Genomic DNA, 27,577 nt, shown 5'->3' on the forward strand with positions numbered 1-27,577 from the left:
TTTAAGTTAATCATTAAAATCTACATATTAACCCCTTCAGTGGTTGTTTTTTTTGGGGGGGGGGGAGCGCTCCCCACTGGGCGAGTTTTTTATGGGGAGCGCTCCCTTGAAAAATAAAAACACCACTACCTCCCTGGGTCCGGGCAGCGCCGCTGCACTGTCAATCAGCGCGTGCCCGGACCTGCGCCCCCCCGCGCCGCGTCCCTGTCCCCGGCAGCCAGCTTGTCATAAGCCGGCGCCCGGGACTTCAATAAGAAACGCGGAGGGGAGGAGGAGAAGGAGGGGGTGCCGCAGAAGGGAGGGAGCCGGGCAACGCGAAGCTGCCTTAGATCAGTGAGTGAACTCAGCACTGGCTCCAAACAGTGGCAATCCTGAGAATTTTACGGGCTTGCCAGACTGGGCACTGAGGCACAGCCCGGAAAATTCTCGGGATTGCCACTGAAGGGGTTAAAATGAATCAAAAGTACATTTGCTAGGATTACAAAAAGCTAATTGTAACTATATTTTAGGAAACAATCTTTTCAAACTCCTTTGAGGTAGAGCCACACTCTGTTTTCCATGTTAAATGGTAGTTTGGGCAACAGGAATTCTACATAAAAGTAAAGGTGCCCGTAAACGGTGCAATGATTGTATACAATTTGGACTAGATCGCATTGGTTTTGCAATGTGCAGCACGTACTTTTTGAGCTGTGCGATGGGACCACGCATCTCATCGCACCCAGCAATTGTACAGTGTATGGGCACCGTAAGACAGCGGTAGCCAACTCCAGTCCTCGAGAGCTACCAACAGTTCACATTTTCCAGACAACCTAGCTGCTGCACAGGTGCGCTCATTACTACTTAGACATTTTAAAAGATCCACAGGTGGAGCTAATTACTTCACTTGTGATTCTGTGAGGAGACATGGAAAACATTTACTGTTGGTAGCTCTCGAGGACTGGAGTTGGCTACCCCAGCCTTAAGACATTGCATTAAGGTCTATGGGGGGAGACAAACGGCCATTGCACTGAAAATATTTGTGACTCTCCCTAATTATCCTCTAGCAGAGGCTGAGAAAACAAATGAAACTCCAGTGTTAAGAAAACTTACCTTATTTTTAACAGAGGATCTACTCTTAATATATGATGGAACAAGATATTCAGGAATTCCTCTGGATCTGTAAATAAAAGCAAAAATAACAATGTGACACAAATAACTCACTTGTTACACCATTTATGCCTACGGCTTTTGTATCTGTTCTTTGTTGACTCATTGCTGATGCATAAGAAATGGAAAGTTACAGTACAGTGTTTTCCTAGAAAAAAAATTCTATGCAGTTACAACCGCAGTCACACACTGTATATAGGCCATACTTTCCTACCCTCCCAGAATGGCCGGGGAGGCTCAAGAAAATCAAGTCCCATTCCCGGCCCCCTGGGAAGGTGGGCAATTCTCCCGCATCGCCCCGCAGTCCCCTTCCCCGCTGCACCGCAGATGGGGTTTTGCGGGTCTGCTGTAAAGGAGCGGGGCTAAAATGACACAAATCGCATCATTTCACATAATTTTAGCTCCTCCCCCAAACCGCAGAATCATGAATTGCCGCATTTGCCTGCCAAGGGGGCAGGGCTTGGCCTCGCCCCACCCCCTGACATGTACCATGATAAAGGCATGCCTAAGATGAAAGTCTGTTTTTCATGACTCTAAAAATACTCACCTTTTTCTTCTGATGTAAACCCAGATGCGGCTTCCACTTTCTCTAAAATTTTCCTTAATTTCATGATTTTAGTTGCACATACATATCCGTATCTAAAAGAACATAAGAACGGGACGACAAACAATGAATACTGCAGATCAGTTGGTGCATGACTATAGATCTTTATGAGCTCCAAACTTTTGAATTTCAGATCGTCTACAACGTACTGAACAATGTAGCACCACTTTCACAAATATCATCCAATCAGATGTTCATAAACAAATATGGATCAATTAAGATAAATCAAATTTGTTCACTTTGCTTTCATTAAATAAACTTCAAAGACTAAAGCAGGGATTTGTTATGTTATTCTTTTTAGGCCCCATATACTATTGGCCCAAATCGGGTCCGATGCGTGGTCCCATCGTATCTGAGCCCGAGTTCGGACTTGCTGCCCATCCAACCTCCGACTAGCCACCCTCCAGGCGGTGGGGCACGGGGTCGCATGTGATACATCGCATGTGAAAAGGACCACATGCAATGTATTGCTTCCTATCCTGCCGCCTGGAAAGATCCCGGGCGGCTTAGGGGGGGTTTGGGTGACCCATACATCGCACCCTGGATTTTGTACCCGGCTAGCAAACACTTTTCCATTACAAGCCAGACCTGGCATTAAGCCAGGCAGGTGATGTCATCAGGAGGCGGGGCCGGGCGGTGCTGGGAGATAACAGCATCTGCGAGCGGCGCATTTACAGTGCAGTGAATGGGACTCGAGTCACGTGGACCAGGTTACACGTTTCCACTGCCCCTGGACTCGGGAGCTTCCCGGGTTTGTGTTTTCACTAGCAAAAAACCTGTGCATCAACCAGGGTTATTTTTGCTAGCGGAAAAGGGTATAAATAGCGTAAAACATGCATCCATTTTAAAACTTCAATTCCTGACAGCCTGCAGAACATCTCTGTGGGACATTACCAGGGATGGCGGAGCCTGGAGGGGCTTGTCCTAGGAAGCACGCTGGGAGCAAAAGGCGAGAAGGACAAAGAGGTATCTAATAAGGTGTTTGGCACATACCGCTCAGTACCAGCAAACTTACCGTATTAGTCACCGCAATGTGTGCAGTCAGGTGTTTATTGAAAGGTGGCCGGAGTTGGAAAGGTTTGAGGGGGGGTTGATTATTGAAAGGGGGTGTCAGTGAGGTGATTACTGAAGGAGGAAGTGCTATGAGAGGTAGACATTTGGACCTTGTTTGGATCTTGACCTATTGTTGCTGGTTGCCATGAAAGTTTGAGCTTCAGAGTCGCAAAAAAAAAAACAGGTCATAGAAAGTGGACAATTATTGTAGTAAGTGTGGTGGTGTCACATTTTCCACCCAGAAACCCCAAATTATGGGTGGTGGCGCAAAAAGTTATAGTTTGCAGAGGTTTGCCTAAAACGATTAAATATTAGCAGCTGCCGGGACTTGTCTGGGTAATGGCATCGTCTGGCAAGCAGGGAGTGATGGAGCACTGGAGGTGGGGGCGGGGGGGGGGGGGGGGGGGAGTTGGAGCCATGCTGCATTGAGCATGGCGACTCTTCTTCACTTACATTCTCAGAGGGTTCACAATCTCTGTCCTAAGAAGTGCTTGTGTCTCACTGTAATACTCCACATCGGTTTTCTCTTTCGGTCTCAGGAGGACAGAATCCAGAACAGAACTGAAAGAAAATAGGCTGCACGGACAGACGAGAAGCGTTATTTCATGCTGACAGAGGCATACAAGGTGCAGCGATACGGTGTACCTTCTTACCAAAATAACGTTGAATCAAGGTAGCAGGAGTTGTAATGACCCTGGATCCCTTTCTTCTTTCCAATCATTACTTCTAATCCTTCCTTTTCTGTTCTTGGGGGAGTATTCCCTTCAACTACTTCACTTAAGTATCCTCCAAAAGCTTCATGTACAACAAAATAAATAAAGCAATTACTGCAAATCAGTACACCAAAGCCTCAGCACAACACAATGTATCCGTGGTACTTTTCACTGATGACTTCAGTCAGGCTGCTATAGTAGCATACTATGGATGAGACCTATTCCACGTGCCAATACCATTGTCATAGGACATCTTTGCCGATGTAGTGTCAAAAAGCCCCTCTGGGCCCACCATGGTGCATGAGAATCTTTCTGCTGAATAACATCTTATTCACAACACAATGTGACTAGGATGCATGAGGAGACTCTGCTGATAAATGTAATAATATGAACCTTGTATATTTGTGCGTGACTGAGGGCCTTATTCTAGTTCACTCTTGTGACAAAATCCTTCTTAGATGGACAAAACCATGTGCGTTGCAGGGGGGCAGATGTAAAATGTGCAGAGAGAATTAGATTTGGGTGAGTTATTTTGTTTCTGTGCAGGGTAAATACTGGCTGCTTTATTTTTACACTGCAATATAGGTCTCACTTTGAAGTAAAACCCCACCCAAATCTAACTCTCTCTGCACATGTTACATCTGCCCCACCTGCAGTACACATGGTTTTGTCCATCTAAGAAGGATTTTGTCAGAAAGAATGAACTAGAATAAGGGCCCGAGTCACAAAGTGCTTGCTTTGTTTGCAAATGTATAAAACCATGCTGCACTTTAGGTGGGGCAGATGTAACATGTGCAGAGAGTTAGATGTGGGTGGGGTGTTTCTAAACTGCAGTGTCATAAATAAAGCTGCCAGTATTTACGCTGCACAGAATCAAAATAGCGCTCTCTGCACGTTAAATCTGCCCCACTTGCACCGCACATGGTTTTTCCCTTTGCATACAAAATGTGCCTTGTGATCAGGTCTGAATAAGGCCCTCGGCCAGACAAAATATACAGGTGTCATATACAGATGTAGCCATGGACATCCATCAGTGCAGCAAGGATGAGTCATCACTAGTATGTCTGCGAATGGGACGTTCACATGTGTGGTCGGCCGCCGGGCTGCGACTGGTTTAAGCCTGGCATATAGTGGAGCATGCTGCGATGCATTTGCCCATGCGTACGCTTTACAGCATAGAGGACGCCGCCCACACCTGTAACCTATTCATCAGCACAATCTTATTCTGCGTCCTATCAGCACTGTGTTGCAAATAAGCACTTTCGGCCCAAAAAAATAAAAAAAGACGTCTGATGTTAGCAGAGTTGAATGGGACCCAAAGGCTCACTAACGTCAGCGTCTCACGCTGCATAGCATATTAAAGCTACATGTATGATGACACATCTGTATAGATTCTGCTTTCTTTCAGGTAAGAACCATTGTAGAACATTCTGTCCTTGTTACCCATACATTGCTGCGCAGTAGTTTATTGATTGATTGAAACGAACTTGAACAGAAAAACGTCAGCTTTCAGCGAACAACATAAAAAGAGTTCCCATTCAAGGACGTTTTGTTCGCCTTTATAAAAGCATCACATGTATTTGGGGGTTGTAGATCCAAGTAAACAGCTAAACAGAAATGACTCACTGCTATTCACATTCACTCTTAAGGTGCCCACACACTAGAAAGATCTGCGATCGTAAGATGTGCGCATAAATTAGCCTTGAAATATTTTTTCCATCCTGGACAAAAGATTTCAGGCAAGCGCACATATTTACCAAAGATTTTTCTTAAGATCCCGTGTGCGTTCCTATGGATCTTTTGTGAAATCTTTTTATCTTTTGTGCAGCACGTAAGATCAGAAGATTCAGCTAAAGATCCACGGGAGCGCGCATCGGACCAAAATCGGCCGATTTATCGAAAATCGGCCCAAAAATCGTTCTAGTGTGTGGGCACCTTATCTGCTATACACTCCGGAACCAATATTGGGGCAGATGTATTAAGCTTTAACAAGAGATAAATCAAAGGGTGATAAGGGGAGATAAACATCCGGCCAATCACCTGCCAACTGTCATGTTACAGGCTGTGTTTGAAAAAAGTCAGTAAGGAGCTGATTGGCTGGACGTTTATCTCTCCTTATCACCCTTGCATTTATCTCTTGTTAAGGCTTAATACATCTGCCCCAATATGTGAATCACAGAAACAGAATCGGATACCAGATAAGAACCACATAGTCCCTTTCAGTCTGCTTTCTAGCATTAGGGTATTAAAGTTAGTTTAGGGGGTTGAGTTACAGTGGGGCAGATGTATTAAGCCTGGTGAAGAGATAAACTGGAGATAAAGTAGAAGGAGATAACGCACCAGCCAATCAGATCCCAACTGTCATATTTCAAACACAGCTGATTGGCTGGTGCGTTATCTCTTCCATGTTATCTCCACTTTATCTCCAGTTTATCTCTTCTCCAGGCTTAATACATCTGCCCCAGTATTAGTTGTTGTAGCAGTTTGCGTTAGGCTATTAACCCTTTTGAGTGCCAACGTTGGTGTGAAAGATCCTCAAAATAGTCGCTAAAAATGCCAGCGCCGCTCACAGCGCCTGTTCCTTTTGTTTGGGTGCAATGTTTAACTAGATTTCAATTGATTGACTTTTCTGTATTTGTGTTTATTTACACTAAAGAACAGTCGCTGTGAGCGGCACCGGCATTTTGAATGGATATTTTGACGATCTCTCACAGCAACATTGGCACTCAAAGGGTTAGAGGTTATCGCTAGGGTGACGTTTGTGGTTAGGGTTGTCATAGGGTTGGGGTGTAGGGGTCAGGAAACGGGTAGGGCTTGGGTATTAGGGTTGGTTTAGCGGTTTGTGTTAAGCTCTTAGATTTAGAGGTTATGGTAAGAAATCGGGTATCGGGGATAGTTTAGGGCAGGCGTTCCCAACCACGGTCCTCAAGGCACACCAGCAGTGCAGGTTTTGTAGATATCCAGGCTTGAGCACAGGTGACTTAATTAGTATCTGAGGGATTCTGATTAAACCATCTGTGCTGAAGCCTGGATATCAGTAAAACCTGCACTGTTGGTGTGCCTTGAGGACCGTGGTTGGGAATGCCTGGTCTAGGGGTTTAGTTAAAGGATTCAGGTATTAGGGATAGGGTTTAAGGGTTAGGCAACCCAATACAGGTGTGGATCGTATTGTTGACCCGACTTAGGTCAACAGGCATTAGGTCGACACCGTTGGGTCGACAGGCAACTAGGTAGACAGGGTTCTAGGTAGACATGGGTAAGGTTGACAGGTCGCGAGGTTGACAAGGTTTTTTTCACTATTTTTTTTACTTGAATGTCAACACAGTCGACATGGACACAGTTAGAAGTCAACTGCAGCCCCTCGCTGTGCTCGGCACACTATTTTATTCTCCCACCATGCCCTAGTGAATGGTAGGGCATGAAATACAGCCTGTCGGCACATGTCGGCTCAAAAAACAGTGAAAAAACCTGTGTCGACCTCGTGACCTGTCGACCTAACACATTTGTCAACCTAAAACCATGTCAACCTAGGCACCTGTTGACCTTCATCGATGTTGACCTAGAACCCTGTCGACCTTGTTGCCTGTTGACCTAAGTCAGGTCGACAATACGACCGTATCCCACCCAATACAAAACAGGGGACTGCTATACCAGCAATTACATGTGCTACATAAGAAAGACCAGCTATAAAACAGTATCTGTACGGTCCCATCGTTCCCCATTTTAGGGCTCTGATGTGATAATCGCAGTCATTACCTAAGGAATTACATCGTTCTATCTGGTTGGAGACTGGCTGAAGTGACGCGAACCTGGAGTCTGGCCTGCAGCTCTTCAGCTTCACGAAAAGTGCTTTTTTGGGGGCACAGGTAAAAAATCTTGTCCCTTTAAAAGTGCCATCTGTACATCCTGCACACTCATCTTCCTGATTGAAAAAACACAGCAAAAGAAGCACCACAAACAGTTCACTAAATGACTCGCAGGAACACGTGGGCATACCGTACATTCAATATGAAATGGAATAATGTAACATCCTCAATCTACAGAAGTATGCAAACATCTGGGAGCCACTGGCCAAAGGGCATGTCACACTAAAAGAATAATCACCACAGGGTACAAAGTTAAACATCTTTGTGCACATTTTCAATTTGCCATTTATATATTATTTTATATTGAAGTGGTCTCAAAGCTGGTTCTTCAGGTTAGGTGAAGACCATTCACAAGACAAAAACTGATAAAAAAAAAAAATATCTGGGCTTAACCCTTGCAAACATCTCTGTGATAGATGTGCTTAATATCAGCTGAAAACACCAGCATCGCTCACATTTGTTATATAAATTCAAATTAAAAAAAAATATTAATTTCCTATAGAAAAAGGTAATCATTACAGGTCATTATGATGAATAAAAACGGTACTTGTGTAGTTTCACGGCCCCCCGATATATCAGATGAGATATCAGCCGATATATCGGATGCGATATCGGCCGATATATCTATGCGATCCAAAGCTATTTTTACCTGTTCATAGCCCCACTATCCACTACGCATGGAGTTGATTTTATATAGTGTGACGATCGCAGCGAGCCACCGAGCCCGAAGCGTGGCGAGCCCCGCGAGGGGACGCGGATTACTGCGCTCGCCACACTATATAAAATCAACTCCGTGCGTAGTGGATAGTGGGGTTATGAAAAGGTCAAAAATTGCTTCGGATCGCATCGATATATATATATCGGCCGATATCACATGCGATATAATCGGGCACCGTGAAACTACACAAGTACCATAAAAACATTTGCTTGGCAATTTTCACACCGATTTTGACGAATTCACGTGGCACTCAAAGGGTTAATGCCCATACACACTGGGCGACTTTGACCTGAAAGACGCTCAGTTTATTCATCTGAAAGTTGGCCAATCTGCCGCTTATCTGCTGGTATTACCAGCAGATGTGCGGCGGAGTTTACAGCTTTCCATAGTGTTCTGCTACGGAAAGACGTCCAACCCGGGGAAAATCGCGAAAACAGGCAAAAACCGCTCAGTGTATGCACTGAGCATTTCTCAGCCCAGAGATTGTCCCCATCATTGGTCAGCATACACGCTGGGCAGAATCACCCAGTGTGTATGGACCTTCACTCTAGACAACATGGGTTCTTCCAAAAGGCCAAAAGAGAAATAAAAAATAAAGCTAAAATAACCCTTTCATGAATAAAAATCATAGAACAATGGAATTTACCAGAAGACAAGGACTACTTGGCCCATCTACTGCAGTCTACCCATTTTTAAATCTTATGGGGGATATTCAATTCCAGCGTTCTTTCCGACAGGGGAAATAGCGGCAGCCACCTACCTGTATTCAATGATGTTGTTGGATCAGTTTTGTTGGAAACGGTCGTGGATTGTTGAATTTGCATCCATTTCCATCCAATCCACGTCCATTCTTTCCAGCACTCCCCCTTTTTGCCACTCAACAGAAAGAGCATTGAATCCCACATGTCCAGATACTTTAGTGTTGGGAGAAAACGGGCTAGGGTTCCTAAGAATCCAGGATTAAATACCCCCTGTAACTTCAAACCCTATTTTAACCTTAGTTCTTTGGGCACAATTCAGATACGGACGTAACTCACAGCTGCATCTGTGGACTCAGTTGCTGTGCAAAAATATGGCAATGCCGAAGGTGGCATCTTGTATACAGTAAATAGACAACTCCTGACCGTTTCTCTGATCCTGGTGAACATCACAAATCAGTGTAACCCTCAGATTACTTAGGATGTCTGGGTTATTCACACTGTTGTGGCCAGTGAAAATCAATCCAAAGATGCAGCCATTGGCCTTGGCATGCCCAGAAAATGAGGCAGAAACGCTATTGCCTTCTGGGAAGTTTCCGGATGATGCCCACAAATGGTCGAAGCATGTAAATCAGGCTCCGATGTCAAGGGCACTGCGATCGATCTCGCAGAACGAGGTGTAGTGCTACATCTGCAGATCTCACACCATTGTAGATGTACATAGAGTATTGGGTTTGTGAATAAGTCGCTTTGTACGAATATCCTTATGGACAGTATATCCCAAACACCTTTAAAATGCTCTATTGCAGGGGTCCTCAAACTATTTTGCTCTGAGACCCCATTAGACAATAAAAATAATTACGGGAGCCCAGCAAGTTACTGCAGAAAGTTATCATATCACATGTGTAGTCAGCAGACAGTACATACATGGCAGCATTGTGGAGGCACAGAGTGATGGGAGGAGTCTAATATACCATAACCCATCACATCACAGGTGCAGTCAGCAGACAGCACATACATGGCAGCATTGTGGAGGCACAGAGTGATGGGAGGAGTCTAATATACCATAACCCATCACATCACATGTGTAGTCAGCAGACAGCACATACATGGCAGCATTGTGGGGGCACAGAGTGATGGGAGGAGTCTAATATACCATAACCCATCACACCACATGTGTAGTCAGCAGACAGCACAGACATGGCAGCATTATGGAGGCAGAGTGATGGGAGGAGTCTAATATACCATAACCCATCACATCACATGTGTAGTCAGCAGACAGCACATACATAGCAGCATTGTGGAGGCACAGAGTGATGGGAGGAGTCTAATATACCATAACCCATCACACCACATGTGTAGTCAGCAGACAGCACAGACATGGCAGCATTGTGGGGACACAGAGTGATGGGAGGAGTCTAATATACCATAACCCATCACATCACATGTGTAGTCAGCAGACAGCACAGACATGGCAGCATTATGGAGGCACAGACTGATGGGAGGAGTCTGATATACCATAACCCATCACATCACACGTGTAGTCAGCAGACAGCACAGACATGGCAGCATTGTGGGGGCACAGAGTGATGGGAGGAGTCTAATATACCATAACCCATCACACCACATGTGTAGTCAGCAGACAGCACAGACATGGCAGCATTATGGAGGCAGAGTGATGGGAGGAGTCTAATATACCATAACCCATCACATCACATGTGTAGTCAGCAGACAGCACATACATAGCAGCATTGTGGAGGCACAGAGTGATGGGAGGAGTCTAATATACCATAACCCATCACACCACATGTGTAGTCAGCAGACAGCACAGACATGGCAGCATTGTGGGGACACAGAGTGATGGGAGGAGTCTAATATACCATAACCCATCACATCACATGTGTAGTCAGCAGACAGCACAGACATGGCAGCATTGTGGGGGCACAGAGTGATGGGAGGAGTCTAATATACCATAACCCATCACACCACATGTGTAGTCAGCAGACAGCACAGACATGGCAGCATTATGGAGGCACAGACTGATGGGAGGAGTCTGATATACCATAACCCATCACATCACATGTGTAGTCAGCAGACAGCACATACATGGCAGCGTTATGGAGGCACAGAGTAATGGGAGGAGTCTGATATACCATAACCCATCACATCACATGTGTAGTCAGCAGACAGCACATACATGGCAGCATTGTGGAGGCACAGAGTGATGGGAGGAGTTTGATATACTATAACCCATCACATCACATGTGTAGTCAGCAGACAGCACATACATGGCAGCATTGTGGAGGCACAGAGTGATGGGAGGAGTTTAATATACTATAACCCATCACATCACATGTGTAGTCAGCAGACAGCACATACATGGCAGCATTGTGGAGACACAGAGTGATGGGAGGAGTTTAATATACTATAACCCATCACATCACATGTGTAGTCAGCAGACAGCACATACATGGCAGCATTGTGGGGGCACAGAGTGATGGGAGGAGTCTAATATACTATAACCCATCACATCACATGTGTAGTCAGCAGACAGCACATACATGGCAGCATTGTGGAGGCACAAAGTGATGGGAGGAGTCTGAAGTAACAGACAATTCAACAGATATTTCAGACTCCTTGAATCCGTGACTGAGATTAGAAAAGTCATCAGCCTGATGGTCAGCAACATGGAGTCGCGACCACATGCTGAGAAGGTCAGGACCCACAATTTGAGAACTGCTGCTCTACTGTATTATCCTCTATTATCTCTGGGGTGAGGCTATTCCACTATACTTTGTGTGAGGTAATTTTTTCTCAAAATTTCCTTTGAATCTTCCTCCCGCCTGGACCTGGTTTAAACACTTGATGTACTATAAAGTTTCTATCATGTCCTCCCTTTCCGTTCGCTATTCCAAACTATGCATAAATGGGGGGTATTCAATATGTGGCGATATTTCCAGACAGGAGAAATATCGGCACTCACCAATACCATGCTGCCGTTACCAACAGCATTGAAGGGTGTCAGATCCAACTTATTTTAAATTCAGATCTGTTTGTTCAGAAACAGCTGCGGGTGGTGGAATTCACGGCCGTTGATTTGGACAATCTGTGGCCATCTTTACCGATCCACAGGCTTTCAAACACTCGACAGACGAGACATTGGATTCCGACTGTTAATTTACTGTCTGATGAAACAAAAACGGCCCGGGATTCCGACTTTTGGGACGTTACACTAGTCGGAATCCCATATTGAATTCTTAACCTTTTGAGTGCCAACATCTCTGTGAGAGATGGGCAAAATATTGTCTAAAAATTCCAACATTTAACTTTGTACCCTGCAGATCTTTTCTTACATAGCGATTAAGTCCTCTGGTCTTTCTGCTATGTTTCTCACTGGAACTACTGTAGATGTTTCAGCAGAGGGAAGCCTTACAATCCATTTACCAGATGAATTTCCATAAACACAAATGACATCAGTACACTGCATCATAACAGCAGGGGTAGTGTCCATTCTAGCACCCTGCTCCTCGTAAAATCCTTGTAGTTCCTCCTCCCTGCCTGGGGTGTCGCTGTCTGCTGTGGTGCTGCAAGAACAGTCTGGTTTCTATCTCAATGTTGAGATACAAACCAGACTGTTGTAGAAACACCACAGCAGACAGCGACACCCCAGGCAGGAAGGAGGAACTGCAAGGATTTTTCAAGGAGTAGAGTGCTAGAATGAAGACTAGCAGGGCAATATCATAGGGGGAAAAAAACCAATGTAGTTTAAAGCTCAACTACCACATGCGAAAATGTAATGTGAAACAAAGGCTAGATAGACACTATTTGTTATAATGTGCCAAGATGAGAAAGGCGTAACCAATCCCACAGTAGCATTATAGAAATTCTCAAGTCTTAATTGATCTGCTGCTAATTACCAGCTCTAGTCCAGCTAACATATCGGTGACACCTGCAGGCTGACCAATCCAGCGGATCACCCCATAAAACGGGGGGTTCTCTTTAACTTCTGCAAGCGATCCCACCTCTAGGCCGTGCAGATTAGACAGGTGCTGAGGTCCGGGTGGGCTGTCCTGCAGGGATGTGTGGTTTAATTCTCCGATGACTGACTGCACAGACAACGAGAGAGGGGTGTGTCCCATTGTGCCGTTAGTACTGGACATCTTGGAAAGGCTAAATGGGAGAGAGTGGAATCGATTTTCTCCAGGGGAGCAGCTGCTTGCTGTAGGTTGTAGAGGGGGTGAACAGTGTCCGAATGAGGAGGGGGATGTCTCGGTCAGAGACTTTGCAGAATCTTCGACAACTAGGAAATGGAAAGTAAATCATTAACAATGGGACATGTTACTAGTAAAGTATACAATTAAAGGAACACAAAAAGAACATAAGGGGGTTGTATTGAGCACAAAAAAAGTAAATATAGGGGGGTATGCAATGTGCCAACGCTATTTCCGACGTGGGAAATAGCGGCGGCTCCCTATTCAATGCTGTCATTAACGACAGCATTGATGCGGGATCACGGCAGAACGGGCCTGACTTCAGAAGCTGTCGGGCCTGTTCTGCCAATCACGGCCGTGGATTGTCGTTATCCGGGCCGCAGATCGACAATCCATGGATGTTTTCGTGGCCACGCCCCCTTTGCGCCCATCGGCAGGCGGGACATTGAATCTCGTCTGTCGTTATGCGGTTGATCTGACCGCAAACGGGCCTGGATCACGGCTGTCGGCGGGGATCGACAGCCGTGATCCTAGACTGCATGCCCCCAAAGATGGGGGATGGGGGGGCACAATGCAGAACACATAGGTGGTACAACACACAAAATATAGGGTGATACACAGTGCAGAACACATAGCAGCGGAGGCCATGAGGGGGCCTGAATGGTCTCTGAGTTGGCATAGAAGGGCATAAGGGGACTCAGAGGCTTATAAAGGGGCATGAGTAAGCTCTGGCATGCAGGAACTATGTCATTTGACAGCAGATAAGACAGTAGATTACCCATTTACTTTGCCCCTTTTCTGATTTAGGGAGTTCGGTGGGGCGCTATTTCACAAACACCCACAATGTGTGCCACCTGTGCACAGGTAAAAGCAGAGCTCACTCCACATATGCACGGAATTTTATAGCCGTGGTTTCTTAGTAAACATTGTAGAATCATGAAGATGAGCTGAGTAAGAAATGTGATGTACTGTACCTTCACAGCGGCTGCTCTCTGGAACACCAGAACTGCCCCCTCGGGATGACCTCTCACGAGCTGTAAGGGCAAAGATGCTATATAAATGTAGTCCTTTTTTTTTTTTTTAGAAATCCAGTAGTTACTTAAAAAAATAATATTAATACATGAAAGCAATGTTCTGACGAAGGTGGGAGGAAGTCACAACTTTAGACAAAGTGTGTGGAGCTAAAATACCAGCTAAGCAGCTCCTGCCTGCCATGTTACAGGCGGTGTTTAAAAAAAAAATGACAGAAGCGGATTGGCTTGTACTTTATCTCTCGCCAAGGCTTAGGACATATGAGTGGACTGGGCATTCTCCATGCCTGGGTTATTCCTCGATGCGTCTACATATTTACATCATGTAACTATAATCACTGTCATTATATCGTTGGTTACATACACACGCTAAGAAATCCTATCTTACTGATAATCATGATGCAGATCTTTCCACCGCAGACAACCTGAGCTACAGATCCCCGTCTCCACTGAGACATCACATTTAGGGCTTACAATAAGTAAATGAATGCGAATGCTTTTGTTCACGGCAACGTTGGACAAATGTCTTCTGCATAAGACTGCCTATGACCCATACCCCTTCACAAATGGGTACTATGCCCGTCTAGTGTGCCCGCATCAGGGAACAAAATGAATGGAGCGGGCAGGACAGATCCCTTAATGCAGGCTATTAACCGGTGGCATGTAAATGTGCACATATAGGCCCTTATTCAGATCTGATCGCAGTACAAATTTGTGCGCTGCAGGTGGGGCAGATGTAACATGTGCAGAGAAAGTTAGAATAGGGCGAGTTATTTTGTTTCTGTGCAGGGTAAATACTGGCTGCATTATTCTTACACTGCAATTTAGATTTCAGTTTCAACACACCCCACCCAAATCGAACGCTCTCTGCACATGTTACATCTGCCTCACCTGCAGTGCACATGGTTTTGACCAAAGCCTTTGAGCATCCACATTTCCCATTTCCAACCTACCTTCATCCATGTACCAACTAGTCTTGGTCTTTGGCTGGTGCGGAGTTTCAGCTGAGCTGCCATTTAAAGTGTAGAAAAATTCTGACCGGTTTCTGCTGCCAGTCTCAGAGGTAGATCCTGCTACAGAAAGGAAAGGCAGATATTGCAGGCTGTTGAAAGCTCAGACATGGAATCATTGGGCATTTACAGCCCTGGCAGTTTTCACCACATTCATAAGACACGGCATTTACCTACAGTATGAAGCGTCCCGTTAGAGGAGAAAGACACGGAGGAAACACGAGTACACTACGAATCACTAATCCTCACCATGAGAAAAAGTGCAGCCAAAGATATGGACTTGGTATAATGGGTGGCAAAACTCCAAAACCTTTCCTGTTCCCATTACCGCCTGCACGGTGTGAAGAAGCCCATGGATACAGGCTGAACATGTGATTAGCTCTCATTCCTCCAATAAAATCATGTGGTACAGGGACATTAAAAGCATGTACAAAGCCTAAAAATGTTAAGATTCTATGGAACACTGGTTCTGATTGGACAATAGAAGTAAGCAGGGTGCACCACTGAGGCATCATTTGAAATAGATCAACATTTAATATATGATTGTATTAATAAATTATAAGGCTTCCTTTACTCTCAGTTGGTAAATGGAAAAAGGCGGGCCTGCAGACCACGGGTGTGGATCGTTTTATCGACCACACTAAGGTCGACAGTTATTAGGTCGACACAGTTGGGTCGACAGGCAGGGAGGTCGACAGGGTTCTAGGTGGACATGGTAGAAGGTCGACAGGGGACAAGGTCAACATGGTTTTAGGTCGATATAGCGTTAGGTCGACATGGGTTGTGTCGACAGGTCTCGAGGTAGGCGTGGGTTTTTTCACTGTTTTTTGGCCCGAATGTCGACACAGTCGACATGGACACTGAAATCAACCGCAGCCCCTCGCTTCGCTTGCTATGTTTCGGGCACGGTGCCTCGCTGCGCTCGGCACACTATTTTACTCTCCCACCACGCCCTAGTGGATGGTAGGGCATGAAATACTGCCTGTCGGCACATGACGGCTCAGAAAACAGTGAAAAACCCATGTCGACCTTGCGACCAGTCGACATAACCCATGTCGACCTAACGCTATGTCGACCTAAAACCATGTCGACATTGTCCCCCTGTCGACCTTCAACCCTGTCTACCTGTCTACTAAGTGTAGTCGATAATACGACCGTAAGCTCAGACCACACAGCATTCAGTTCCTTCTTACATCATGCCACATCTGTCTATTTTCTGGTCTCAGTCATTGCTTTGTGACCAGCCAAGCTCAACCTACAGCCAAAAATACTTACTGAGAGCAGCAGCAGGTGAAGCTCAGTGGGTGATAAAATGGAGAATACTAACAATAATTTGATAGAATTATATTAATTGCCAACTTCTGCTTTACACAATCTTTCCTACACAACACAGAAAAATCTACCTCAGAGGAGGAGTTGTGCGATTCCTGCTAATAAAGCAAGGTACCAGTTTTAGGCAAACTTACTATGTACCATTGTGGTGTAAAGTTGTTTATTTTTGGTTTCGGTGACATTTTTCTAATTTTGAGACTATCAACACTTAGCAATAGCTGCAAGTCTGTCGGGGGTAGGTGTATAAAGCAGTTATATGGGAGGAGAAGTTATAAAGTGCCTGTTACTTTATCACCGGCCAATCAGCTCCTGACTGTTAAGTTGCAGACTGGGTTTAAAAAGGGACAGTTAGGAGCTGATTGGCCAGTGATAAAGTACCAGGTATTTTATCACTTCTCATTTATCGCTGCTTCATACATCTACCCCTCAGTGCCCGTTCACGGGCAAGAGAGAAGAGCCAGAGGTATATATAGCAAAAATAGGTTAAAAATGAATAAATAAGTCTCTTGGTGCAAATGCATGCATGGAAGTCGCAATTTCAAATGCACACAAGGAGAAGTATATTGGAAATGTAGGGAGTACTCCTGCATGTCTTAGTTCATGCACAGAGATGGCCCATCTTATTTGTACTGTATGTCCTCTCCAATGATACATTAGGCCAAAAACACCTGAATGATCCAATACTAAATGATCCCTTATTACATAGCTAAGCTCTCTTTGATGCGACAGGTCAAATTGACAGCATGATTGCTGATGTGAAATAAAAAAAGACAAATAAAGCTTTTTCTCGATTAGCTAAAAAAAAAAAAAAAAAAAAATAAAAAAAATCAGTGTGTGCAGCCTTTGCATACTGTATTTCAAGGAAGGCACTTTGTTTAATAGATTTAATGTTCCTTTATAGTTAGCCATTAATTAGGGAGCCAAACAATGCAACTGGACAATTTTATATGTACCCTATATCTAGGTTCTGTTGCAGAGTTGGTAATAAATTGTGATCAAAAGAAATTTTCACAGGAAAAATGTTTCTTTTCTCAAGATGTGACCACCTTGCGTATCTTATACAAGGTGCAAATAATACACCTCCAATAAGGAGTATTGTGCCTTGCCAACATTTGCATGAATGTGCCCTTACAGAACTTGTGTGACTGCCCCTACAAACCAGCTGAACACCTTGGTGGTTAGTGTAAATGAGTTTGACTGCATCACCAGCAAGCATTTGTGTCCACCCCTTTTGTGCACAGTGCAAATTCACTTACTACTCTTAGGGGTCGATCCTTTTAGTTGCGGGTTGATTCGCATCACAGCACTGGGTGCTCTTTTCAGCGGACAGAATTCGCCTAAAAGCTCTTGTACTTCCATTGGGTTGTGAGCAATTTTAAGCGAATCAGCCCAGCGAAGGGTGCGGGATCAGGTGCTGTTGCTGGCATTCAACCTTTTGAGTAGTATGCCCGCTGCCGCAGTGGGTCGTCCGCATTTCCGGGCATACTACCAATATACAGGTGTGTGCCAGTGGTGCCTGCAGCTGTAGACCACAGGCGTATCACTTCTCGGGGCACCCCCCCCCCCCCCCCTCTGGCGATCGTACGATGGAGCTCTCCTGCTACTGCTCCCGACGCCATTTGCTGCATTGCGCTGGTGGCAGGCCCTGCTCGGGGAAGTTTGGGCACCTGAGTGCCCCCGAGCCACCCTGAACATCCCCCAGCCTTCCGCCTGGTCACTGCTGTGAATAGTGGTGGCAGGGGAAATCCGGCATATGATCACCGGAGCGAAAGGAGGGATGGGGAGGGGGGGTTAGTGGTCTCCCCCGTCTGTGATGGGTATTTCTGGGGCATGTCCTACCCCAGAAAAAAGGGGTTAAATGCATTGGAAAGGCACCCGAATGGCACTTTGCGGCTAATAGGATGGACCCCTTATTCTAAAATCCATTTTTTTTTAAAAACATTATTTTAATTGTACCATCATCTCTGCCTTGAGAAGGGAGTGCGCTAAATGGTACTTTCCTGACAGAAATGTCAATTATTTGCCCCAGAAATAAACAAACAAAACAACCATTAATCTCGTTAGACACATAGATTATCAAGGAAATTAGGCAGGTAGAATTAGCCAAGGAAAACATCAGATTAATGAAGATTATCCTACTTGTGATTGTATAAGTATGTACACACGTCTGTCAGTTTCCACTACGAAAAGAAAGCGTAACAAAAAAAAATAAACCCACAAAAAAGAATAAAAACTAAAGGCTCACAAAGCTGAGTGCACAAATGGTTTTAAATCACTGATTCATCCGAAATGGATTGGGTCAAACTGAAAACGGAATACAAATTCTATTTAACATTTCCAAATACCAACATAATAAAAGAAAGAAAAAAAAAGCTGGGGTTACCTAAAATAAATTAATTCCATTGTGCTTTCAAAGCACATTTGACCTTCAGTTAAAAAAATTATATAAAAAAAGAAAAAAGGCAATTAACCCCCCCCCCCCCCCCCCCCAAAAAAAAAAAATTCTTTCTTTGCGTCAGTTTTAGTGAGGATAAATGCCAACAACCCAACATGAGCACGGAGACGGCAAACGGAGGATCTGCACGTGTAAGAGAACGGATGACATAAGGAGCCATATTACAATACCACTCACGGACAGCAGAACTGCACACCCCTGCGTGGAGCAGCAAAAGCAATACCTCCCACCATAAGCCACAGGGGATACGTCACTAGGTCTACATGCCGAAGCATGGCGAGCACAGCTAACGATGCGAGGGGACGCAGTGCTACATTTTAGTGTTTATGTTGACTGTTGACCTTCCCCATGTCGACTTAACCCATGTCGAACTTCAGTCATGTCAACTTAGTGGTATCGACCTAATTGGTGTCTGTCCAATGAGCCATACCCAGCCACAGAGTCCACTTCTACAGCTGAACACAGAGACCCCAGGCCTGAACAACCGTCAGGCACCAGTAGCAGAAACACAGGGCTGAGAGAGGAGGATTCCTGCAGGGTACCGCCGCTACCTGGATTATTACATTACCATCCCTACAGACTACAGATCTATCCACTGCTGAAATTAGAACCTGCGTTATCATTTGGCCCCAGTGAAGCTTTCCCTTTATGTTATTGCAATACGATCACACTGACATTTTCTATACAGACAACATTAGTACTAGATCACTATTAGTTATGCCTTCATGTGTAATACATGCAGTATGTGACGATTGGGTTATGAACCCAATACTAGTAAAGGGATTCTTTTTTTTTTACGCATTCTCCACAGGCGAAAGGATCGCAAGCAATACATTGCATGCAGTCCTTTCACATATCATATGTAACCCCACCACCGGGAAGTCAGACAGTCAGCAGGTCCGACCTCCGGCTCAGGATCGATCAATACCCCACACCGCACCCGGCAAGGACATCAAACACATCCGATATGGCCCAATTTCTCAGCCAGATCTGTTGGTATCAGGTGAAATTGTCTCAAATAGCACTAGTGCAGTGGTCAGGGAACTCGGTCCTCATTACCCCACACAGTTCATGTTTTGCAGGTCTCCTCACAGAATCACAAGTGAAATAATTAACTCCACCTGCGGACCTTATACAATGGGCGGTATTCAATGTGAATACCTGCGAGGTGCAGCGAATCCTTTTTAGGATTCGCTGCACATCGCCACGTTCCGGAGCCAGCGGGCTTCGGTATTCAACGTGTCAGGGGCTCGCTGCCCCTGACAGGCGAATATGAGCTCCTGCGGCGAATGCCGCAGGGAGCCTGAGGAGGGTGCCAGGCAGAGAGATGGAAGTCTCTCTGCCTGCCCCTGAACGTTTGTGGGGGGCAGGTGGGCTCCCCGGGTGCCAGGCAGCACAGGCTGCCCCCCGGGGGTGCCAGCAGGGGAGTGTATATGCACTATACCCGATCGTAACGATCGAGTGCAGTGAATATATGAATATGAAATGAGCGGCTCGGCTCTGGCGCCCCCTGCTGGCTGCTGTGTAAAAAAAAAAATATATATATATTTTTTAAAATTAAATATATATTCATGTGCTTACAGCACATGAATAAAAGTAGCATGCCCCTCCTCAGAATAAAATTCCCGATTTTTTGACACCAATTGTAAAACACAAAACACTTTATTTTAAAAGTTCACCTTCCACTTCACCATAAAAAGATAGCGATTGCTACTCGGTGAATCATGGCGAAAAAAACCTTCAAATGTATTCGCCATGTGGTCATTGAATAGGGTGATTCACCGTTTTTGTCAAAAATTCGCCAAACAGCACAAATTCGCCATAAAAACATGGCGAATCAGGCTCATTGAATACCGCCCTATGTGTCTGTGAGTAATTAGTACACCTGTGGGGTTACCAGCAAAACATGCACTGTGTGGGGTAATGAGGACCGAGTTCCCTGACCACTGAACTAGTGTATGGGCACCTCCAGACATACGCTCAATGGCCGGTAATCATGAGATCCGACTGAAGAGCAGGCTTGCTGGGAATCAGTCCCCCTTTGAGACATGCAGCAAGTCACAAAGCTAAAACACCCTCTCATCTGACTGACCCATACCCTCCAACATGACCCATTCCAGTAGGTACAAAATGCTCTGTTCCTGGACTTCCCTGCCAGTGGCAGTTACAGAGGTGGGACTCCAGCGCAGTCCAATATTCAAAGAGGGGGGTCACACCAACTGCCAGTGAGTCCAGGACAGTGATGTTTGAGGTGGCAGTAGGTGTGGCTCCCCTATATGAATATTGGACTGTGCTGCAGCCCCACCTCTGTAACGGCCACTGGTAAGGAAGTCCAGGAACAGAGCATCTTGTACTAATGGTATGGGTCATGTTGTAGGGTATGCTGACCCAATGCTGAAAAAGAAGTGTAGGGAAAGGTCTTGTAACTAATAGAAGGTTTTTATTAGAAAAAAATATATTCTCAGTAAAACAAAAACAAAAAAATTGAAATAATAAAGTAACAATCTTCTATTATTACAAAACAAAGCAATTCATTACAATGTGCATGTCCATTGTGTAATACCTGAATGCAGAACTGTATTATCCAGACTTCTGTTTCCGGTGACCTTTGGTTTGCTGTGACTGGATAAGCTTTTCTCACTCCCACACCGGGAAGTATAGGCAAGTTTTAAAGGCCTCCTCTCCTGGTTTACAGATTCTGGAATGGACAAGAAGAAAATAAATATGTACTATTACATCATATGCCATTTGAAAATATAGATTTAAAAGTGATGACACACAGGGCCAGATTCTCTAAGCTTCAAAAGTGATAAAATGGAGAGTGATAAACAGCCAGCCAATCAGCTCCTACCTGCCATGTCACAGACTGTGTTTGAAAAATGTCAGGCAGGAGCTGATTGGCTGGCTGTTTATCACTCTTTTTTTTATCAATTTTGAAGCTTAGAGAATCTGGTCCATAGGCCATTATAGGGGCAGTGGTGTAATGGTTAGCATGGCTCCTCACTGTAGGTTCAATCCCCATGATGGCGCTATCTGTACGCAGTTTGTTTTCCTTATGTTTACACACGTTTCCTCCAGAAGCTACTTCTGACTCTCACAATCCAAATACATAATAATAAATTGGAGTCTGTGTAAAAACTGAAGCCTATATCTGTGTTAGTACATGTGATAGAGAATGACTAAATACTATCTGTAATAGTAATTCACTGTGGAATATGTGTGCATGATATAAATAATTGTTAATGACTGATTAAGCCTCTATTTTACTTAGAAATTAGATTAACAAGACATATTCAACCAGAATGGCAAACAGACCTACGGTATCTCTTAAACAAAGGATTATGAAAACTTTACCTGTAAACGGATTATGTAAGCATATAGCATATCTAAAACTCAATGCCAAGGATTAAAAAAAAAAAATACTATTCCAAAGGGATACTGGTGGACAGCATACCAGCGGTGATAAGACCAACCCTGGCGTCTTGTTCTGGAGAATACTGTAAACGGCTATGTTAGTAACCTATCCCTCTCACCCTACTCCCCCCTCCCCCATCATCCTAAGGGCTATTTCACACACTCCGGCTCCTGCTGGGCGGTGAAAACCTGCACGGCCAGGAAGCCATGCCACACTCAATAGTTTAGAACTGTGGGGATGGCCACAGCCCGGCAGCCGTCCCTACCAGTGGTGGGATCCGGCTGCAACTGGGTGGGGGGGCCGTGGCCGTCCCGTGTGAATGGACACAATAGTGTCCCTTATTAACTACTGTGCGCAGCACGGCTTTTGGCTGTGCGGGATTTTGCCGCCCGGCAGGAGCCGGAGCATGTGAAATAGCCCTAACCCTCCCTTGCAGCAACCTTACCCTAACCCCCCACCCCACAGCCTAACCCTAACCACCCTACCCCACAGCCTAACCCTAACCACCCTACCCCACAACCTAACCCTAACCCCCCATCCCCGCTCCCCGCAGCCTAATCCTATACAGTCAATTTTTAAAAACCCCTTTAAAAATTCTATAGACAGTAAAATATGGCATATAAAGCAGTCAATACTTGTCAACATACAGAGGGCGTGCATGGATACTTTCTGTAGGATTGTAGTTCCGGTACAATTAGCAGACCTTACCTGGGATGATATCATTTATGTGCAGAAGGAGAGTGCTTTCCACACTAGCAAAGCTACACAACTGGATCCCATTATATCGCCCATCCCAATTTCCAATTGGATTGTCCTGGAGAAACAAAAAGGCATCAACAACAAGCAGTTCTTATCTCTATGATAAATAGCACACTGGTTACCAGTATCACCTCTGTCTGTACAACATGGGCATTTATCTGCAGACCATTATACAGCACACGGTGTAAAGGTGCCCACGCACTAGAACGATTTTTGGGCCAATTTCCGATAAATCGGCCTATATATCGTCCGATGTTTACCGATAATCGGTCAAAAATCGGCCGATTTTTGTCCGATGCACGCTCCAGTGGATCTTTTGCTAAATCTTCTGATCTTACGTGCTGCATGAAAGATCAGAAGATTTAACAAAAGATCCATAGGAACGCACACGGGATCTTAAGAACAATCTTTGGTAAAGATGTGCGCTTGCCTGAAATCTTTTGTCCAGGACAGGCAAAAAGATTTGAAGGCTAATTTATGCGCACATCTTATGATCGCAGATCTTTCTAGTGTGTGGGCACCTGCCAAGGAAAGCCAATCTGCTAGATACAACATGTGATAACAGATAATACCTTTTTAAATCATGATAAAGCAGAAAGCTCTGGTCTCTGGTCTTCTGGAAAGTTTAGAGCAACTTTCTTATCCCTTGCAGAAGAGATTCTGCTGTGAATCCTGTGTGGTTTAGGGCTGGGACGCAAACTAGAATTTTGCAGCTTATTTTAGACCAAACCACAGGACTGTTACACAGTTCGGAGGGGGGGGGGACTGCTGGACAGCGGCTTCTTCCAGAAGGAACATTTCCACACGGAGCTGTGAAAGTAACTCCGATGTGGCAGGATTTGGCTAAATAAAAACCTGATCATTTCAAGTAAGTCATGCCTTTATTTACCGGTACTTGATCAGTGTAGCAGATATCTAGATTAATGCGCAGTAAGGGGTGTGGTATGTTTCTCCGACAGTCGGGATCCCGATAGTCATTATCCCGACTGCCCGGACTCAGACAGCGTGGCCAGCGCAAAAAAAGCCCCTTGCGGGCTCGCTGCGCTCGCCACGCTACGGGTGAGCCACCTATTCTATTCTCCCTCTATGGGGGTTGTGGACCCCCACGAGGGTAAATAGTCGTCGGGAACCCGGCCGTCTGTGTTTTAACAGTCGGGATCCCGACATTGGGTTAATGACTGTCGGGACCCCGTCCGGCACCCGCAGTAAGTTAGTGAGATAACAAAACAAAGATACTTTTTTTTTCTTGCGGGGGGAAAACACCACTCAAAATAGTGTTGTGCCAATTAAGGAAAAAAACTATCTTTGCTTGTTAATGCACAAATAGCATGATACAGCAAAGTGAAACGCGCAAATTAGAGAACATCATCAATTCAATAATATATTAATTCAGTTGATTACATGCAATATGGAACATCTTGACCCTGATGACTGACTGATAGATATATATATATATTGAAGTCCAGCTAAGGGCAGCTCTCAAAGTAAAATCTAACCACACAAAAGATCCAATAAAGAGAAAATATATTGCAATAAGAATATAGTTTAACCCATCGAGTGCTAACATCTCTGTGAGAGCAAAATATCTGCCAAAAACGCCGGCTTTGTGCACATTTGTTATACAAACTCAAATAAAAAAAAAAAATGTTATATAAAAGATTATATTTCCTATATAAAGTAATCATTACAGGTCATTATGATGAATGCATTTGTTTGCTTGGCAATTTTTACAGCTATTATGACCAAGTCACATGTCTCAATATTTCATCACACAAATAATACTGCATTGCATTGTGGGAACAAAAGAAACCAAGTGATACAATGAGTGGTCAGTGATCTCACCCATCATCTGAATAAATACCATGTTTCTGTAATAGTAATATACCCTCACTATGAATAAATGCTATACAGATTAGCCTGACTCATGGGTATATACCAGGGTTGCCTACTTTTAAAAAATAATTTCAGGGAGAAAAGTAAAAAGCCAGGGGGTGGGCCTTGCGCCGCACGGGGGGGGGGGGGGCTCAAGTCGCATGGGGGGTGGGCCTCAAGTCGCCAGGCAGGCATTCCCCAAACCCTGCAGCAGACCTAGCTATGTACTAATTGCAATTATACAGCAGAGCTGGCAGGCTCTGCTGTAGCCTCTGCATAGGGAGAGGTATCAGCAGTACAAAGAAAGAAGTAATAAGGCCACTGTATAGGTCATTGGTACGACCTCACCTAGAGTATTGTGTTCAGTTCTGGAGGCCATATCTCCAGAAGGATATAAATACATTAGAGACTGTACAAATAAGGGCAACTAAAATGGTGCATGGCCTACATCACAAAACGTACCAGGAAAGACTAAAAGATCTTAATATGTATACTTTAGAGCAGAGAAGGGAAAGGGGGGACATGATAGAAACTTTCAAATATATCAAGGGTTAAATATATCAAGAGTTATAACAAGGTACAGGTGGGAGACATTCTTCACAGGAAGAGGAGCAGCAGAACACGAGGACATGCACTGACACTAGAGGGAGGAAGGTACAGGTGGGAGACATTCTTCACAGGAAGAGGAGCAGCAGAACACGAGGACATGCACTGAAACTAGAGGGAGGAAGATTCAGGGGAAATGTGAGGAATAATTTTTTCACAGAAAGAGTAGTAGCTAAGTGGAATAGCCTACCATCAGAGGTGGTAGAGGCAAATACAGTAGTACAATTTAAACATGCTTGGGATAAGCATATTGATATCCTTACAAAAAAAATAAGGATCAAATATGGTTTGAGGTAACATGTTTAAAAAAAGGGGCAGACTAGATGGGCCAAGTGGTTCTTATCTGCCGTCAAATTCTATGTTTCTATGTTTCTGTAATCCCCTCTGCCTTAGCCGTTACCGGTCACCAGTCACTCCATGTCTCTGACACCGGACACTGGCTGGAGCGGTGGGGGACGCAGTCCCTGTGTGATGTAGCCACTCCAGCAAGTTGATGCCCAGAACAGGACTACATTTCCCAGCATGCATAAATATCTGCTGCCGGGTTCTCAATCTGCCGGCAGCGCAGGAAATAGAGGACTACAAGTCCCGGCAACCACTGCGCCGAGCACCTATCATGTGTCATGAAGCTGGAGGAACTGGTAGGCCAGCAGGGGGTGCAGAGTCATTGCGTCGGCGGCAGAGTCTGCGCTACCTAGTAAGTACACAGGGAAAAGCAAAGCAGATGTAGCGCCCGTCTTGTTTGCTGATCCCTTTCACTGGCGAGCGCCGGCGATAGGGACTGGGACGCACGTGCGTCCCAGTATCACGGTGGCTGGACAGCCTCTCCCTGCCGGTCTCCACTACTCAGAACGGCGAGGGGGACCAGCGCTGACGGCGGGGGAGGCATTGGGGACCCCCGGCAGGCTCCATTGCCATGGGGCGCAGGAGCGTCTTGTGCGCGCGCGCCCCTGGCGGCGGCTGGTGGTGGAATCGCCAGCCCCTGCAAAGAAGAGAGGCGCTACATCTGTACTTGGGTGGCAGGATTGCATGTGATATAACACATGCGGTCCTCTGGCATGCGACATATCACACGCAATCCCAGCTGAGCCTGCCCCGAGCCGGAAGCAATACTGTAGATTACTTCTCCAGCCAGGGCGACTCGGAGGGCCCGGTGCGATGCTGTCAGTCACCTGCACTTTGGGCTCTTTTCCTACTAGTGATCGTCACAATCTCAGGTACAGAGCAGGTGAATCCCCCAGTGTATGGGGCCTTAACAATGATGAAATGATAAAAAAATCACAATGAAGGTTAACATGATTAATACAATGAAGCATTCACCATCATTATTTAGAAAAAACTACAGTAGTATACGGAGTCCGCAATCTTGCCGTAACAGTAATTCAGCACATGTATGAGGTGTGGCGATTAAATAACCATACTGCACGAGATAAAAGGAAGTGGAGGAACATTGATCGGTCTATCCCAAAATGGTTGTGCAAGTTTCACCCCCTCGCGTATAGCTGCCCAGGCAAAATATCATTCAGTGGTCGCTGAAAGGCATAGGCCTGTACACTGGCTGTATAATCGTACCCTAGGCTCTGGTACAATGGGCCTTATTCTAGTTCACTCTTTCTGACAAAATCCTTTTTAGATCAGGGTTGCCTACTTTTGAAAAATCATTTCAGGGAGAGAAAAGTAAAAGGTAGGGGGCGGGCCTTGCATCACCAGGGGACGGGCCTTGCCTCGCCAGGGGGGCGGGCCTTGCGTCGCCAGGGGGACGGGCCTTGCGTCGCCAGGGGGACGGGCCTTGCGTCGCCAGGGGGACGGGCCTTGCGTCGCCAGGGGGACGGGCCTTGCGTCGCCAGGGGGACGGGCCTTGCGTCGCCAGGGGGACGGGCCTTGCGTCGCCAGGGGGGCGGGCCTTGCGTCGCCAGGGGGGCGGGCCTTGCGTCGCCAGGGGGGCGGGCCTTGCGTCGCCAGGGGGGCGGGCCTTGCGTCGCCAGGGGGGCGGGCCTTGCGTCGCCAGGGGGGCGGGCCTTGCAATATTTTGATAAGCATGCAGCCAAATTTTTTTGTAGCACAGTGGATGGGCAGAAGCCTGGCACA

The 27,577-nt window shown here is 45.6% G+C and overlaps 1 protein-coding gene across 4 annotated transcripts in view; it reads right to left on the minus strand.

Moving 5' to 3' along the window:
* CYLD (CYLD lysine 63 deubiquitinase) overlaps positions 1–27,577 on the minus strand; it is an 83,454-nt gene that overhangs the window by 13,878 nt on the left and 41,999 nt on the right. For 2 of the 4 annotated variants that reach the window (XM_083165234.1, XM_083165233.1), the window contains exons 7-16: positions 22,961–23,066; positions 21,401–21,535; positions 14,994–15,113; positions 13,984–14,043; positions 12,716–13,098; positions 7,273–7,438; positions 3,457–3,598; positions 3,257–3,379; positions 1,694–1,785; positions 1,090–1,156 (exon numbers count right to left, since the gene is read on the minus strand). In XM_083165234.1, the coding sequence (XP_083021360.1) occupies positions 1,090–1,156; positions 1,694–1,785; positions 3,257–3,379; positions 3,457–3,598; positions 7,273–7,438; positions 12,716–13,098; positions 13,984–14,043; positions 14,994–15,113; positions 21,401–21,535; positions 22,961–23,066 (1,394 nt within the window). The remainder of the gene's footprint in view (positions 1–1,089; positions 1,157–1,693; positions 1,786–3,256; positions 3,380–3,456; positions 3,599–7,272; positions 7,439–12,715; positions 13,099–13,983; positions 14,044–14,993; positions 15,114–21,400; positions 21,536–22,960; positions 23,067–27,577) is intronic. The other 2 variants (XM_083165235.1, XM_083165236.1) reach the window with 2 other exon arrangements.

Source organism: Crinia signifera, chromosome 11, assembly GCF_055691185.1.
Source record: "Crinia signifera chromosome 11, ASM5569118v1, whole genome shotgun sequence".
Classification (NCBI taxonomy): Eukaryota; Metazoa; Chordata; class Amphibia; order Anura; family Myobatrachidae; genus Crinia; species Crinia signifera.